Genomic DNA, 15,180 nt, shown 5'->3' on the forward strand with positions numbered 1-15,180 from the left:
ATATCCCTGTATATACAGCCTCTCCTCCTATTACACACATATCCCTGTATATACAGCAACACCTCCTATTACACACATATCCCTGTATATACAGCTTCTCCTCCTCCTATTACAGATATATCCCTGTATATACAGATTCCCCTCCTCATATTACAGATATATCCCTGTATATACAGCTTCCCCTCCTCCTATTACACATATATCCCTGTATATACAGCCTCTCCTCCTATTACACACATATCCCTGTATATACAGCCTCTCCTCCTATTACACACATATCCCTGTATATACAGCATCCCCTCCTATTACACACATATCCCTGTATATACAGCTTCTCCTCCTCCTATTACAGATATATCCCTGTATATACAGCTTCCCCTCCTCCTATTACACATATATCCCTGTATATACAGCCTCTCCTCCTATTACACACATATCCCTGTATATACAGCCTCTCCTCCTATTACACACATACCCCTGTATATACCGCCTCTCCTCCTATTACACACACATCCCTGTATATACAGCCTCTCCTCCTATTACACACATATCCCTGTATATACAGCTTCTCCTCCTATTACACACATATCCCTGTATATACCGCCTCTCCTCCTATTACACACATATCCCTGTATATACCGCCTCTCCTCCTATTACACTATACTATACACCTCGCACAGTTTCACTCTGACATACTCAGTGAAAGTCCCGCAGCCCAGGAATTATTTCTCCTTGGTAACTGATGACGCTGCCTGACTCTGCCCTCCCATTGGCGCAGGCTGGGGAATATTTGGGCAGGGGGGGGGGGGGTGATGTTACCCCCCAGGGCTGATCCCAGCACAGGGACAGGCGGCGCAGACTGCAGAGATGAGGGGGAGCCCGGCACTTCCTCTGGTGCCGCTGCTATACTGGACTCTATGCAGTCCTGGGACAGGTATATATATATATATATATATATATACTATATACTGTACTGACTGAGTGGGCAAGTGAATGCCGTGTGTGTGCTAGTTATTTATGTATAACATGTTACAGGCAGTAACAGACTGAGCGTGTGTCCTGGGCACAGAGACAAATACAGTACATAGTTACATTAAGTGAGCAGGGTATACATTATATACAAGACATTGCGTGCACAGTTACAGGTAATATATATTATAGGCGTATGTAACAGTTACAGGTAATATATATTATAGGCGCATGTAACAGTTACAGGTAATATATATTATAGGCGTATGTAACAGTTACAGATAATATATATTATAGGCGTGTGTAACAGTTACAGATAATATATATTATAGGCGTATGTAACAGTTACAGGTAATATATATTATAGGCGTATGTAACAGTTACAGGTAATATATATTATAGGCGTATGTAACAGTTACAGATAATATATATTATAGGCGTATGTAACAGTTACAGATAATATATATTATAGGCGTATGTAACAGTTACAGATAATATATATTATAGGCGTATGTAACAGTTACAGGTAATATATATTATAGGCGTATGTAACAGTTACAGATAATATATATTATGGGCGTATGTAACAGTTACAGGTAATATATATTATGGGCGTATGTAACAGTTACAGATAATATATATTATGGGCGTATGTAACAGTTACAGGTAATATATATTATAGGCGTATGTAACAGTTACAGATAATATATATTATAGGCGTGTGTAACAGTTACAGGTAATATATATTATAGGCGTATGTAACAGTTACAGATAATATATATTATAGGCGTATGTAACAGTTACAGATAATATATATTATAGGCGTATGTAACAGTTACAGATAATATATATTATAGGCGTATGTAACAGTTACAGGTAATATATATTATAGGCGTATGTAACAGTTACAGATAATATATATTATGGGCGTATGTAACAGTTACAGGTAATATATATTATGGGCGTATGTAACAGTTACAGATAATATATATTATAGGCGTATGTAACAGTTACAGGTAATATATATTATGGGCGTATGTAACAGTTACAGATAATATATATCATGGGCGTATGTAACAGTTACAGGTAATATATATTATAGGCGCATGTAACAGTTACAGATAATATATATTATAGGCGCATGTAACAGTTACAGGTAATATATATTATAGGCGTATGTAACAGTTACAGATAATATATATTATGGGCGTATGTAACAGTTACAGGTAATATATATTATGGGCGTATGTAACAGTTACAGATAATATATATTATGGGCGTATGTAACAGTTACAGATAATATATATTATAGGCGTATGTAACAGTTACAGGTAATATATATTATAGGCGTATGTAACAGTTACAGATAATATATATTATAGGCGTATGTAACAGTTACAGGTAATATATATTATAGGCGTATGTAACAGTTACAGATAATATATATTATAGGCGTATGTAACAGTTACAGATAATATATATCATGGGCGTATGTAACAGTTACAGGTAATATATATTATAGGCGCATGTAACAGTTACAGGTAATATATATTATAGGCGTATGTAACAGTTACAGGTAATATATATTATAGGCGTATGTAACAGTTACAGGTAATATATATTATAGGCGTATGTAACAGTTACAGGTAATATATATTATAGGAGTATGTAACAGTTACAGGTAATATATATTATAGGCGTATGTAACAGTTACAGATAATATATATTATGGGCGTATGTAACAGTCACAGGTAATATATATTATAGGCGTATGTAACAGTTACAGGTAATATATATTATAGGCGTATGTAACAGTTACAGGTAATATATATTATAGGCGTATGTAACAGTTACAGGTAATATATATTATAGGCGTATGTAACAGTTACAGGTAATATATATTATAGGCGTATGTAACAGTTACAGATAATATATATTATAGGCGTATGTAACAGTTACAGGTAATATATATTATAGGCGTATGTAACAGTTACAGGTAATATATATTATAGGCGTATGTAACAGTTACAGATAATATATATTATAGGCGTATGAAACAGTTACAGATAATATATATTATGGGCGTATGTAACAGTTACAGACCAGATTAAAATGTGAGACAGCCTTAGTTTTGAAAGAATTTAGACTGGTGGTGGATGTGAGAGTCTCTGGTAGGTTGTTCCAGTTTTGGGGTGCACGGTAAGAGAAGGAGGAACGGCCGGATACTTTGTTGAGCCTTGGGACCATGAACAGTCTTTTGGAGTCTGATCTCAGGTGATAAGTGCTGCATGTGGTAGGGGTGAGGAGCTTGTTCAGGTAGCTGGGTAGCTTACCCAGAAAGTATTTGAGGGTGAGACAGGAAATGTGAACTTTGCGCCTAGACTCTAGTGATGACCAATCTAGTTCTTTGAGCATTTCGCAGTGATGTGTGTTGTAGTTGCATTGGAGAACAAAACGACAAATTGAATTGTAGAGGGTGTCAAGTTTGCTAAGGTGGGTTTGAGGTGCCGAGCCATATACTATGTCTCCATAGTCAATAATTGGCATTAGCATCTGCTGTGCGATACGCTTTCTGACCAGGAGACTTAGGGAGGATTTGTTCCTGTAAAGTACCCCTAGTTTGGCATAGGTCTTGGTTGTCAGGGTATCAATGTGCATCCCGAATGTTAAGTGGGAGTCAAACCATAAGCCCAGGTATTTAAAACTAGTGATAGGGGCTAGGGTGGTATTAGAGATGCTAGTATATGCTTATCTTGTATGTATGTATATATGTATGTATGTCTTTATTTATATAGCGCCATTAATGTACATACATACAAGTGCTAGATAACAAGTGGGCTATGAATTCAATGTGTGGGCTAGTGAATGCAGTGGGTGGGCTAGTGACTTAACAAGTGGGCTAGTGAATTTAACTTGTGGGCTAGTGAATTTAAGGTGTGGGCTAGTGACTTAACAAGTGGGCTAGTGAATATATTTATAATAATTATATTAATAATATATATTCGGGAAATATTATTTATATTGTTATCATTTTATTTATAACATATACCATAGCGTAGTACAGTAAAAATAAAATAACACAATAACATACATTAGTACAGTAGGAAAGCCGGGCCTGACCCATGGGCTTACACAAATATAAGGTACAGGGGGATAAGAAAGGTGGGGTGTGTGCCTGACTGTGTGTGTGTGTGTCTGTGTGTGTGTGTGTGTGTGTCTGTCTGTCTGACTGTGTGTGTGTGTGTGTACATGGAATTATCTCGGGGACAGACTCCTATGTAACAAGCAGACCTTATTGAGAGTATTACAGGTTTGATCTGTTTCATGCTGTTTTTTGGCACAGATTGTCACAGCTTTGATTTACGACCTTGTGTAGGTTAGATGCGCGCCCCGACGCGTTCCGGTGAAATGTGATATAGAAAGCACATTGCGTGGCCTTTATACTATATAGGGTTAACTTACTCATTTAAAGGGGAAATGGCTGGAACTGGAGGGGGAAGCTTCTTTATACCCATTTCCTCTAAATATCCACTTCCAAAAACACAAGAAAGACCCGAAAAATGACTGACACAAACCTGTCTCTCCAGAAAACTGACTGACATGAACCTATTCCTCCAGAAAACTGACTGACACAAACCTATTCCTCCAGAAAACTGACTGATGCGAACCTATTCCTCCAGAAAACTGACTGACACAAACCTGTCTCTCCAGAAAACTGACTGACACGAACCTATTCCTCCAGAAAACTGACTGACACGAACCTATTCCTCCAGAAAACTGACTGACACAAACCTGTCTCTCCAGAAAACTGACTGACACGAACCTGTCTCTCCAGAAAACTGACTGACACTAACCTATTCCTCCAGAAAACTGACTAACACGAATCTATTTCTCCAGAAAACTGACTGACACGAATCTATTTCTCCAGAAAACTGACACGAACCTATTCCTCCAGAAAAACTGACGGGCACGGACCTGTCTCTCCAGAAAACTGACTGACACGAACCTCGCTTATCGAGCACGTGTCCTGTGGGACATGTTGGAGGTACACTGACAGCCCTCGGTATCCGTTAGGGACTCGCTTATCGAGCACGTCTCCTGTGGGACATGTTGGAGGTACACTGACAGCCCTCGGTATCCGTTAGGGACTCGCTTATCGAGCACGTCTCCTGTGGGACAGACCGCCTTCCATATTATTATGAGGCCGGCGCTGGTCACTATTCCGTTATAATATCTGGGTTCTATGTATCTCGCCGGCTCCTGTTCCCCTTTCTCTTTTCTGCTTTTACATGAGCGGAATAGTTTGTACGCCGGCTCTTCCCGTTACCAAAGCTGCACCAGGTTTGGTAACAACAGTAACACAAAGTGTGACGTCCGCGAGGCATTCTTCACAAAAGAACCCTGTATAGTGCGCTCTCCTGCATCATATTAACAATGTGTACCACAACAGGACTGGTCTTGCACCCAGATAGTGTGGATGGTGAAGAGCAGTATTAGTGAAATTGGCACTATAACCGCATTATGTGTGGGAGTGCGTGACCCCACGTGTGGTGACATTACCCGGAAGACCCGGGCAGTCAGAGTAAGCTGCTTTTAAGGCTGCGGTTATAGTGACGGCGACGTCAGGCTGCGGTTATAGTGACGGCGACGTCAGGCTGCGGTTATAGTGCCAGCGACGCGACGTCAGGATGTGGTTATAGTGCCAGCGACGCGACGTCAGGATGCTCTTATAGTGCCGGCGACGTCAGGCTGCGGTTATACTGCCGGCGACGTCAGGCTGCGGTTATAGTGCCGGCGACGTCAGGCTGCGGTTATAGTGCCGGCGACGTCAGGCTGCGGTTATAGTGCCGGCGACGTCAGGCTGCGGTTATAGTGCCGGCGACGTCAGGCTGCGGTTATAGTGCCGGCGACGTCAGGCTGCGGTTATAGTGCCGGCGACGTCAGGCTGCAGTTATAGTGCCGGCGACGTCAGGCTGAGGTTATAGTGCCGGCGACGTCAGGCTGCAGTTATAGTGCCGGCGACGGCAGGCTGCGGTTATAGTGCCGGCGACGTCAGGCTGAGGTTATAGTGCCGGCGACGTCAGGCTGCGGTTATAGTGCCGGCGACGTCAGGCTGAGGTTATAGTGACGGCGACGTCAGGCTGCGGTTATAGTGACGGCGATGTCAGGCTGCGGTTATAGTGACGGCGATGTCAGGCTGCGGTTATAGTGACGGCGACGTCAGGCTGCGGTTATAGTGCCGGCGACGTCAGGCTGAGTTATAGTGCCGGCGACGTCAGGCTGCGGTTATAGTGCCGGCGACGTCAGGCTGAGTTATAGTGCCGGCGACGTCAGGCTGCGGTTATAGTGACGGCGACGTCAGGCTGCGGTTATAGTGCCGGCGACGTCAGGCTGCGGTTATAGTGACGGCGATGTCAGGCTGCGGTTATAGTGCCAGCCACGTCAGGCTGCGCTTATAGTGCCGGCGACGTCAGGCTGCGGTTATAGTGCCGGCGACGTCAGGCTGCGGTTATAGTGCCGGCGACGTCAGGCTGAGTTATAGTGCCGGCGACGTCAGGCTGCGGTTATAGTGACGGCGACGTCAGGCTGCGGTTATAGTGACGGCGATGTCAGGCTGCGGTTATAGTGCCGGCGACGTCAGGCTGGGTTATAGTGACAGCGACGTAACGCTGCGGTTATAGTGACGGCGACGTCAGGCTGCGGTTATAGTGCCGGCGACGTCAGGCTGCGGTTATAGTGACTGCGACGTCAGGCTGAGGTTATAGTGCCGGCGACGTCAGGCTGCGGTTATAGTGCCGGCGACGTCAGGCTGCGGTTATAGTGCGGCGACATCAGGCTGCGGTTATAGTGACGGCGACGTCAGGCTGCGGTTATAGTGACGGGGATGTCAGGCTGCGGTTATAGTGCCGGCGATGTCAGGCTGCGGTTATAGTGCCGGCGACGTCAGGCTGCGGTTATAGTGCGGCGACATCAGGCTGCGGTTATAGTGACGGCGACGTCAGGCTGCGGTTATAGTGCGGCGACATCAGGCTGCGGTTATAGTGCCGGCGATGTCAGGCTGCGGTTATAGTGCCGGCGACGTCAGGCTGCGGTTATAGTGACGGCGATGTCAGGCTGCGGTTATAGTGACGGCGACGTCAGGCTGCGGTTATAGTGACGGCGATGTCAGGCTGCGGTTATAGTGACGGCGATGTCAGGCTGCGGTTATAGTGCCGGCGACGTCAGGCTGAGTTATAGTGCCGGCGACGTCAGGCTGCGGTTATAGTGCCGGCGACGTCAGGCTGAGTTATAGTGCCGGCGACGTCAGGCTGAGTTATAGTGCCGGCGACGTCAGGCTGCGGTTATAGTGACGGCGACGTCAGGCTGCGGTTATAGTGACGGCGACGTCAGGCTGCGGTTATAGTGCCGGCGACGTCAGGCTGGGTTATAGTGACAGCGACGTAACGCTGCGGTTATAGTGCCGGCGACGTCAGGCTGCGGTTATAGTGCCGGCGACGTCAGGCTGCGGTTATAGTGACGGCGACGTCAGGCTGCGGTTATAGTGCCGGCGACGTCAGGCTGCGGTTATAGTGCGGCGACATCAGGCTGCGGTTATAGTGACGGCGACGTCAGGCTGCGGTTATAGTGCCGGCGACGTCAGGCTGAGTTATAGTGCCGGCGACGTCAGGCTGCGGTTATAGTGCCGGCGACGTCAGGCTGCGGTTATAGTGACAGCGACGTCAGGCTGCGGTTATAGTGCCGGCGACATAAGGCTGCGGTTATAGTGACGGCGACGTCAGGCTGCGGTTATAGTGCCGGCGACGTCAGGCTGCGGTTATAGTGACAGCGACGTCAGGCTGCGGTTATAGTGCCGGCGACATAAGGCTGCGGTTATAGTGACGGCGACGTCAGGCTGCGGTTATAGTGCCGGCGACGTCAGGCTGCGGTTATAGTGACAGCGACGTCAGGCTGCGGTTATAGTGCCGGCGACGTAAGGCTGCGGTTATAGTGACAGCGACGTCAGGCTGCGGTTATAGTGCCGGCGACGTCAGGCTGCGGTTATAGTGCCGGCGACATCAGACTGCGGTTATAGTGACAGCGACGTCACGCTGCGGTTATAGTGCCGGCGACGTCAGGCTGCGGTTATAGTGCCGGTGACGTCAGGCTGCGGTTATAGTGATGGCGATGTCAGGCTGCGGTTATAGTGACGACGATGTCAGGCTGCGGTTATAGTGACGACGATGTCAGGCTGCGGTTATAGTGCCGGCGACGTCAGGCTGCGGTTATAGTGCCGGCGACATAAGGCTGCGGTTATAGTGACGGCGACGTCAGGCTGCGGTTATAGTGCCGGCGACGTCAGGCTGCGGTTATAGTGACAGCGACGTCAGGCTGCGGTTATAGTGCCGGCGACATCAGGCTGCGGTTATAGTGACAGCGACGTCAGGCTGCGGTTATAGTGCCGGCGACGTCAGGCTGCGGTTATAGTGCCGGCGACATCAGACTGCGGTTATAGTGACAGCGACGTAAGGCTGCGGTTATAGTGACGGGGACGTCAGGCTGCGGTTATAGTGACGGCGACGTCAGGCTGCAGTTATAGTGCCGGCGACATCAGGCTGCGGTTATAGTACCGGCGACATCAGGCTGCGGTTATAGTGCCGGCGATGTCAGGCTGCGGTTATAGTGACGGCGATGTCAGGCTGCGGTTATAGTGCCGGCGACGTCAGGCTGCGGTTATAGTGACGGCGATGTCAGGCTGCGGTTATAGTGCCGGTGACGTCAGGCTGCGGTTATAGTGCCGGCGACGTCAGGCTGCAGTTATAGTGACGGCGACGTCAGGCTGCGGTTATAGTGCCGGCGACGTCACGCTGCGGTTATAGTGACGAGGACGTCAGGCTGCGGTTATAGTGCCGGCGACGTCAGGCTGCGGTTATAGTGACGAGGACGTCAGGCTGCGGTTATAGTGCCGGCGACGTCACGCTGCGGTTATAGTGACGGCGACATCAGGCTGCGGTTATAGTGCCGGCGACGTCAGGCTGCGGTTATAGTGACGACGATGTCAGGTTGCGGTGATAGTGCCAGCGACGCGACGTCAGGCTGCGGTTATAGTGCCGGCGACATCAGGCTGTGGTTATAGTGCCGGCGACATCAGGCTGCAGTTATAGTGCCGGCGACATCAGGCTGCGGTTATAGTGCCGGCGACGTCAGGCTGCGGTTATAGTGACGACGATGTCAGGCTGCGGTTATAGTGACGACGATGTCAGGCTGCGGTTATAGTGACGACGATGTCAGGCTGCGGTTATAGTGCCGGCGACGTCAGGCTGCGGTTATAGTGACGACGATGTCAGGCTGCGGTTATAGTGACGACGATGTCAGGCTGCGGTTATAGTGCCAGCGACGCGACGTCAGGCTGTAGTTATAGTGCCGGCGACGTCAGGCTGAGTTATAGTACCGGCGACGTCAGGCTGCGGTTATAGTGCCGGCGACATCAGGCTGCGGTTATAGTGCCGGCGACGTCAGGCTGCGGTTATAGTGACGGCGACGTCAGGCTGCGGTTATAGTGACGACGATGTCAGGCTGCGGTGATAGTGCCGGCGACGTCAGGCTGCGGTTATAGTGCCGACGACGTCAGGCTGTAGTTATAGTGACGGGGACGTCAGGCTGCAGTTATAGTGCCGGCGACGTCAGGCTGCAGTTATAGTGCCGGCGACGTCAGGCTGCGGTTATAGTGCCGGCGACGTCAGGCTGCGGTTATAATGCCGGCGACGTCAGGCTGCGGTTATAGTGCCGGTGACGTCAGGCTGCGGTTATAGTGCCGGCGACGTCAGGCTGCGGTTATAGTGCCGGCGACGTCAGGCTGCGGTTATAGTGATGGCGATGTCAGGCTGCGGTTATAGTGCCGGCGACGTCAGGCTGCGGTTATAGTGCCGGCGATGTCAGGCTGCGGTTATAGTGCCAGCGACGTCAGGCTGCGGTTATAGTGCCGGCGATGTCAGGCTGCGCTTGTAGTGCCGGCGACGTCAGGCTGCGGTTATAGTGACGGCGACGTCAGGCTGCGGTTATAGTGCCGGCGACGTCAGGCTGCGGTTATAGTGATGGCGATGTCAGGCTGCGGTTATAGTGCCGGCGACGTCAGGCTGCGGTTATAGTGCCGGCGACGTCAGGCTGCGGTTATAGTGCCGGCGACGTCAGGCTGCGGTTATAGTGCCGGCGACGTCAGGCTGCGGTTATAGTGCCGGCGACGTCAGGCTGCGGTTATAGTGCCGGCGACGTCAGGCTGCGGTTATAGTGCCGGCGACGTCAGGCTGCGGTTATAGTGCCGGCGACGTCAGGCTGCGGTTATAGTGCCGGCGACGTCAGGCTGCGGTTATAGTGCCGGCGACGTCAGGCTGCGGTTATAGTGCCGGCGACGTCAGGCTGCGGTTATAGTGCCGGCGACGTCAGGCTGCGGTTATAGTGCCGGCGACGTCAGGCTGCGGTTATAGTGACGGCGACGTCAGGCTGCGGTTATAGTGCCGGCGACATCAGGCTGCGGTTATAGTGCGGCGACATCAGACTGCGGTTATAGTGACAGCGACGTAAGGCTGCGGTTATAGTGACGGCGACGTCAGGCTGCGGTTATAGTGCCGGTGACGTCAGGCTGCGGTTATAGTGCCGGTGACGTCAGGCTGCGGTTATAGTGCCGGCGACGTCAGGCTGCGGTTATAGTGACGGGGACGTCAGGCTGCGGTTATAGTGCCGGCGACGTCAGGCTGCGGTTATAGTGCCGGCGACGTCAGGCTGCGGTTATAGTGATGGCGATGTCAGGCTGCGGTTATAGTGCCGGCGACGTCAGGCTGCGGTTATAGTGCCGGCGACGTCAGGCTGCGGTTATAATGCCGGCGACGTCAGGCTGCGGTTATAGTGCCGGTGACGTCAGGCTGCGGTTATAGTGCCGGCGACGTCAGGCTGCGGTTATAGTGCCGGCGACGTCAGGCTGCGGTTATAGTGATGGCGATGTCAGGCTGCGGTTATAGTGCCGGCGATGTCAGGCTGCGGTTATAGTGCCAGCGACGTCAGGCTGCGGTTATAGTGCCGGCGATGTCAGGCTGCGCTTGTAGTGCCGGCGACGTCAGGCTGCGGTTATAGTGACGGCGACGTCAGGCTGCGGTTATAGTGACGGCGATGTCAGGCTGCGGTTATAGTGCCGGCGACGTCAGGCTGCGGTTATAGTGCCGGCGACGTCAGGCTGCGGTTATAGTGACGGCGACGTCAGGCTGCGGTTATAGTGCCGGCGACGTCAGGCTGCAGTTATAGTGCCGGCGACGTCAGGCTGAGTTATAGTACCGGCGACGTCAGGCTGCGGTTATAGTGCCGGCGACATCAGGCTGCGGTTATAGTGCCGGCGACGTCAGGCTGCGGTTATAGTGACGGCGACGTCAGGCTGCGGTTATAGTGACGACGACGTCAGGCTGCGGTGATAGTGCCGGCGACGTCAGGCTGCGGTTATAGTGCCGACGACGTCAGGCTGTAGTTATAGTGACGGGGACGTCAGGCTGCAGTTATAGTGCCGGCGACGTCAGGCTGCAGTTATAGTGCCGGCGACGTCAGGCTGCGGTTATAGTGCCGGCGACGTCAGGCTGCGGTTATAATGCCGGCGACGTCAGGCTGCGGTTATAGTGCCGGTGACGTCAGGCTGCGGTTATAGTGCCGGCGACGTCAGGCTGCGGTTATAGTGATGGCGATGTCAGGCTGCGGTTATAGTGCCGGCGACGTCAGGCTGCGGTTATAGTGCCGGCGATGTCAGGCTGCGGTTATAGTGCCAGCGACGTCAGGCTGCGGTTATAGTGCCGGCGATGTCAGGCTGCGCTTGTAGTGCCGGCGACGTCAGGCTGCGGTTATAGTGCCGGCGACGTCAGGCTGCGGTTATAGTGATGGCGATGTCAGGCTGCGGTTATAGTGCCGGCGACGTCAGGCTGCGGTTATAGTGCCGGCGACGTCAGGCTGCGGTTATAGTGCCGGCGACGTCAGGCTGCGGTTATAGTGCCGGCGACGTCAGGCTGCGGTTATAGTGCCGGCGACGTCAGGCTGCGGTTATAGTGCCGGCGACGTCAGGCTGCGGTTATAGTGCCGGCGACGTCAGGCTGCGGTTATAGTGCCGGCGACGTCAGGCTGCGGTTATAGTGCCGGCGACGTCAGGCTGCGGTTATAGTGCCGGCGACGTCAGGCTGCGGTTATAGTGCCGGCGACGTCAGGCTGCGGTTATAGTGCCGGCGACGTCAGGCTGCGGTTATAGTGCCGGCGACGTCAGGCTGCGGTTATAGTGCGGCGACATCAGGCTGCGGTTATAGTGCCGGCGACATCAGGCTGCGGTTATAGTGCCGGCGACGTCAGGCTGCGGTTATAGTGCCGGCGACGTCAGGCTGCGGTTATAGTGCCGGCGACGTCAGGCTGCGGTTATAGTGATGGCGATGTCAGGCTGCGGTTATAGTGCCGGCGACGTCAGGCTGCGGTTATAGTGCCGGCGATGTCAGGCTGCGGTTATAGTGCCAGCGACGTCAGGCTGCGGTTATAGTGCCGGCGACGTCAGGCTGCGGTTATAGTGCCGGCGACGTCAGGCTGCGGTTATAATGCCGGCGACGTCAGGCTGCGGTTATAGTGCCGGTGACGTCAGGCTGCGGTTATAGTGCCGGCGACGTCAGGCTGCGGTTATAGTGCCGGCGACGTCAGGCTGCGGTTATAGTGATGGCGATGTCAGGCTGCGGTTATAGTGCCGGCGACGTCAGGCTGCGGTTATAGTGCCGGCGATGTCAGGCTGCGGTTATAGTGCCAGCGACGTCAGGCTGCGGTTATAGTGCCGGCGATGTCAGGCTGCGCTTGTAGTGCCGGCGACGTCAGGCTGCGGTTATAGTGACGGCGACGTCAGGCTGCGGTTATAGTGCCGGCGACGTCAGGCTGCGGTTATAGTGATGGCGATGTCAGGCTGCGGTTATAGTGCCGGCGACGTCAGGCTGCGGTTATAGTGCCGGCGACGTCAGGCTGCGGTTATAGTGCCGGCGACGTCAGGCTGCGGTTATAGTGCCGGCGACGTCAGGCTGCGGTTATAGTGCCGGCGACGTCAGGCTGCGGTTATAGTGCCGGCGACGTCAGGCTGCGGTTATAGTGCCGGCGACGTCAGGCTGCGGTTATAGTGCCGGCGACGTCAGGCTGCGGTTATAGTGCCGGCGACGTCAGGCTGCGGTTATAGTGCCGGCGACGTCAGGCTGCGGTTATAGTGCCGGCGACGTCAGGCTGCGGTTATAGTGCCGGCGACGTCAGGCTGCGGTTATAGTGCCGGCGACGTCAGGCTGCGGTTATAGTGCGGCGACATCAGGCTGCGGTTATAGTGCCGGCGACATCAGGCTGCGGTTATAGTGCCGGCGACGTCAGGCTGCGGTTATAGTGCCGGCGACGTCAGGCTGCGCTTGTAGTGCCGGCGACGTCAGGCTGCGGTTATAGTGACAGCGACGTAAGGCTGCGGTTATAGTGACGGCGACGTCAGGCTGCGGTTATAGTGCCGGTGACGTCAGGCTGCGGTTATAGTGCCGGTGACGTCAGGCTGCGGTTATAGTGCCGGCGACGTCAGGCTGCGGTTATAGTGACGGGGACGTCAGGCTGCGGTTATAGTGCCGGCGACGTCAGGCTGCGGTTATAGTGCCGGCGACGTCAGGCTGCGGTTATAGTGATGGCGATGTCAGGCTGCGGTTATAGTGCCGGCGACGTCAGGCTGCGGTTATAGTGCCGGCGACGTCAGGCTGCGGTTATAATGCCGGCGACGTCAGGCTGCGGTTATAGTGCCGGTGACGTCAGGCTGCGGTTATAGTGCCGGCGACGTCAGGCTGCGGTTATAGTGCCGGCGACGTCAGGCTGCGGTTATAGTGATGGCGATGTCAGGCTGCGGTTATAGTGCCGGCGATGTCAGGCTGCGGTTATAGTGCCAGCGACGTCAGGCTGCGGTTATAGTGCCGGCGATGTCAGGCTGCGGTTATAGTGCCGGCGACGTCAGGCTGCGGTTATAGTGCCGGCGATGTCAGGCTGCGGTTATAGTGCCGGCGATGTCAGGCTGCGGTTATAGTGCCGGCGACGTCAGGCTGCGGTTATAGTGCCGGCGACGTCAGGCTGCGGTTATAGTGCCGGCGACGTCAGGCTGCGGTTATAGTGACGGCGACGTCAGGCTGCGGTTATAGTGACGGGGACGTCAGGCTGCGGTTATAGTGCCAGCGACGTCAGGCTGCGGTTATAGTGCCGGCGACGTCAGGCTGCGGTTATAGTGCCGGCGACGTCAGGCTGCGGTTATAGTGACGGCGATGTCAGGCTGCGGTTATAGTGCCGGCGATGTCAGGCTGCGGTTATAGTGCCGGCGACGTCAGGCTGCGGTTATAGTGCCGGCGACGTCAGGCTGCGGTTATAGTGACGGCGACGTCAGGCTGCGGTTATAGTGACGGGGACGTCAGGCTGCGGTTATAGTGCCAGCGACGTCAGGCTGCGGTTATAGTGCCGGCGACGTCAGGCTGCGGTTATAGTGCCGGCGACGTCAGGCTGCGGTTATAGTGCCGGCGACGTCAGGCTGCGGTTATAGTGCCGGCGACGTCAGGCTGCGGTTATAGTGCCGGCGACGTCAGGCTGCGGTTATAGTGCCGGCGACGTCAGGCTGCGGTTATAGTGCCGGCGACGTCAGGCTGCGGTTATAGTGACAGCGACGTCAGGCTGCGGTTATAGTGCCGGTGACGTCAGGCTGCGGTTATAGTGCCGGTGACGTCAGGCTGCGGTTATAGTGACGGCGATGTCAGGCTGCGGTTATAGTGACGGCGACGTCAGGCTGCGGTTATAGTGATGGCGATGTCAGGCTGCGGTTATAGTGCCGGCGACGTCAGGCTGCGGTTATAGTGCCGGCGACGTCAGGCTGCGGTTATAGTGCCGGCGACGTCAGGCTGCGGTTATAGTGCCGGCGATGTCAGGCTGCGGTTATAGTGCCGGCGACGTCAGGCTGCGGTTATAGTGCCGGCGATGTCAGGCTGCGGTTATAGTGCCGGCGACGTCAGGCTGCGGTTATAGTGCCGGCGATGTCAGGCTGCGGTTATAGTGCCGGCGATGTCAGGCTGCGGTTATAGTGCCGGCGATGTCAGGCTGCGCTTGTAGTGCCGGCGACGTAACGCTGCGGTTATAGTGCCGGCGACGTCAGGCTGCGGTTATAGTGATGGCGATGTCAGGCTGCGG

At 53.1% G+C, this 15,180-nt stretch overlaps 1 protein-coding gene across 1 annotated transcript in view; it reads left to right on the forward strand.

Moving 5' to 3' along the window:
* The first annotated feature begins 804 nt into the window (after positions 1-804).
* Positions 805-15,180, forward strand: part of LOC142474716 (class II histocompatibility antigen, M beta 1 chain) — a 63,195-nt gene continuing 48,819 nt past the window's right edge. Inside the window, exon 1 of the mRNA XM_075580901.1 lies at positions 805-934. Within this exon, the coding sequence (XP_075437016.1) occupies positions 868-934 (67 nt within the window). The 5' untranslated portion in view covers positions 805-867. The remainder of the gene's footprint in view (positions 935-15,180) is intronic.

The sequence above is a fragment of the Ascaphus truei genome (genome assembly GCF_040206685.1).
Source record: "Ascaphus truei isolate aAscTru1 chromosome 20 unlocalized genomic scaffold, aAscTru1.hap1 SUPER_20_unloc_2, whole genome shotgun sequence".
NCBI lineage: Eukaryota > Metazoa > Chordata > Amphibia > Anura > Ascaphidae > Ascaphus > Ascaphus truei.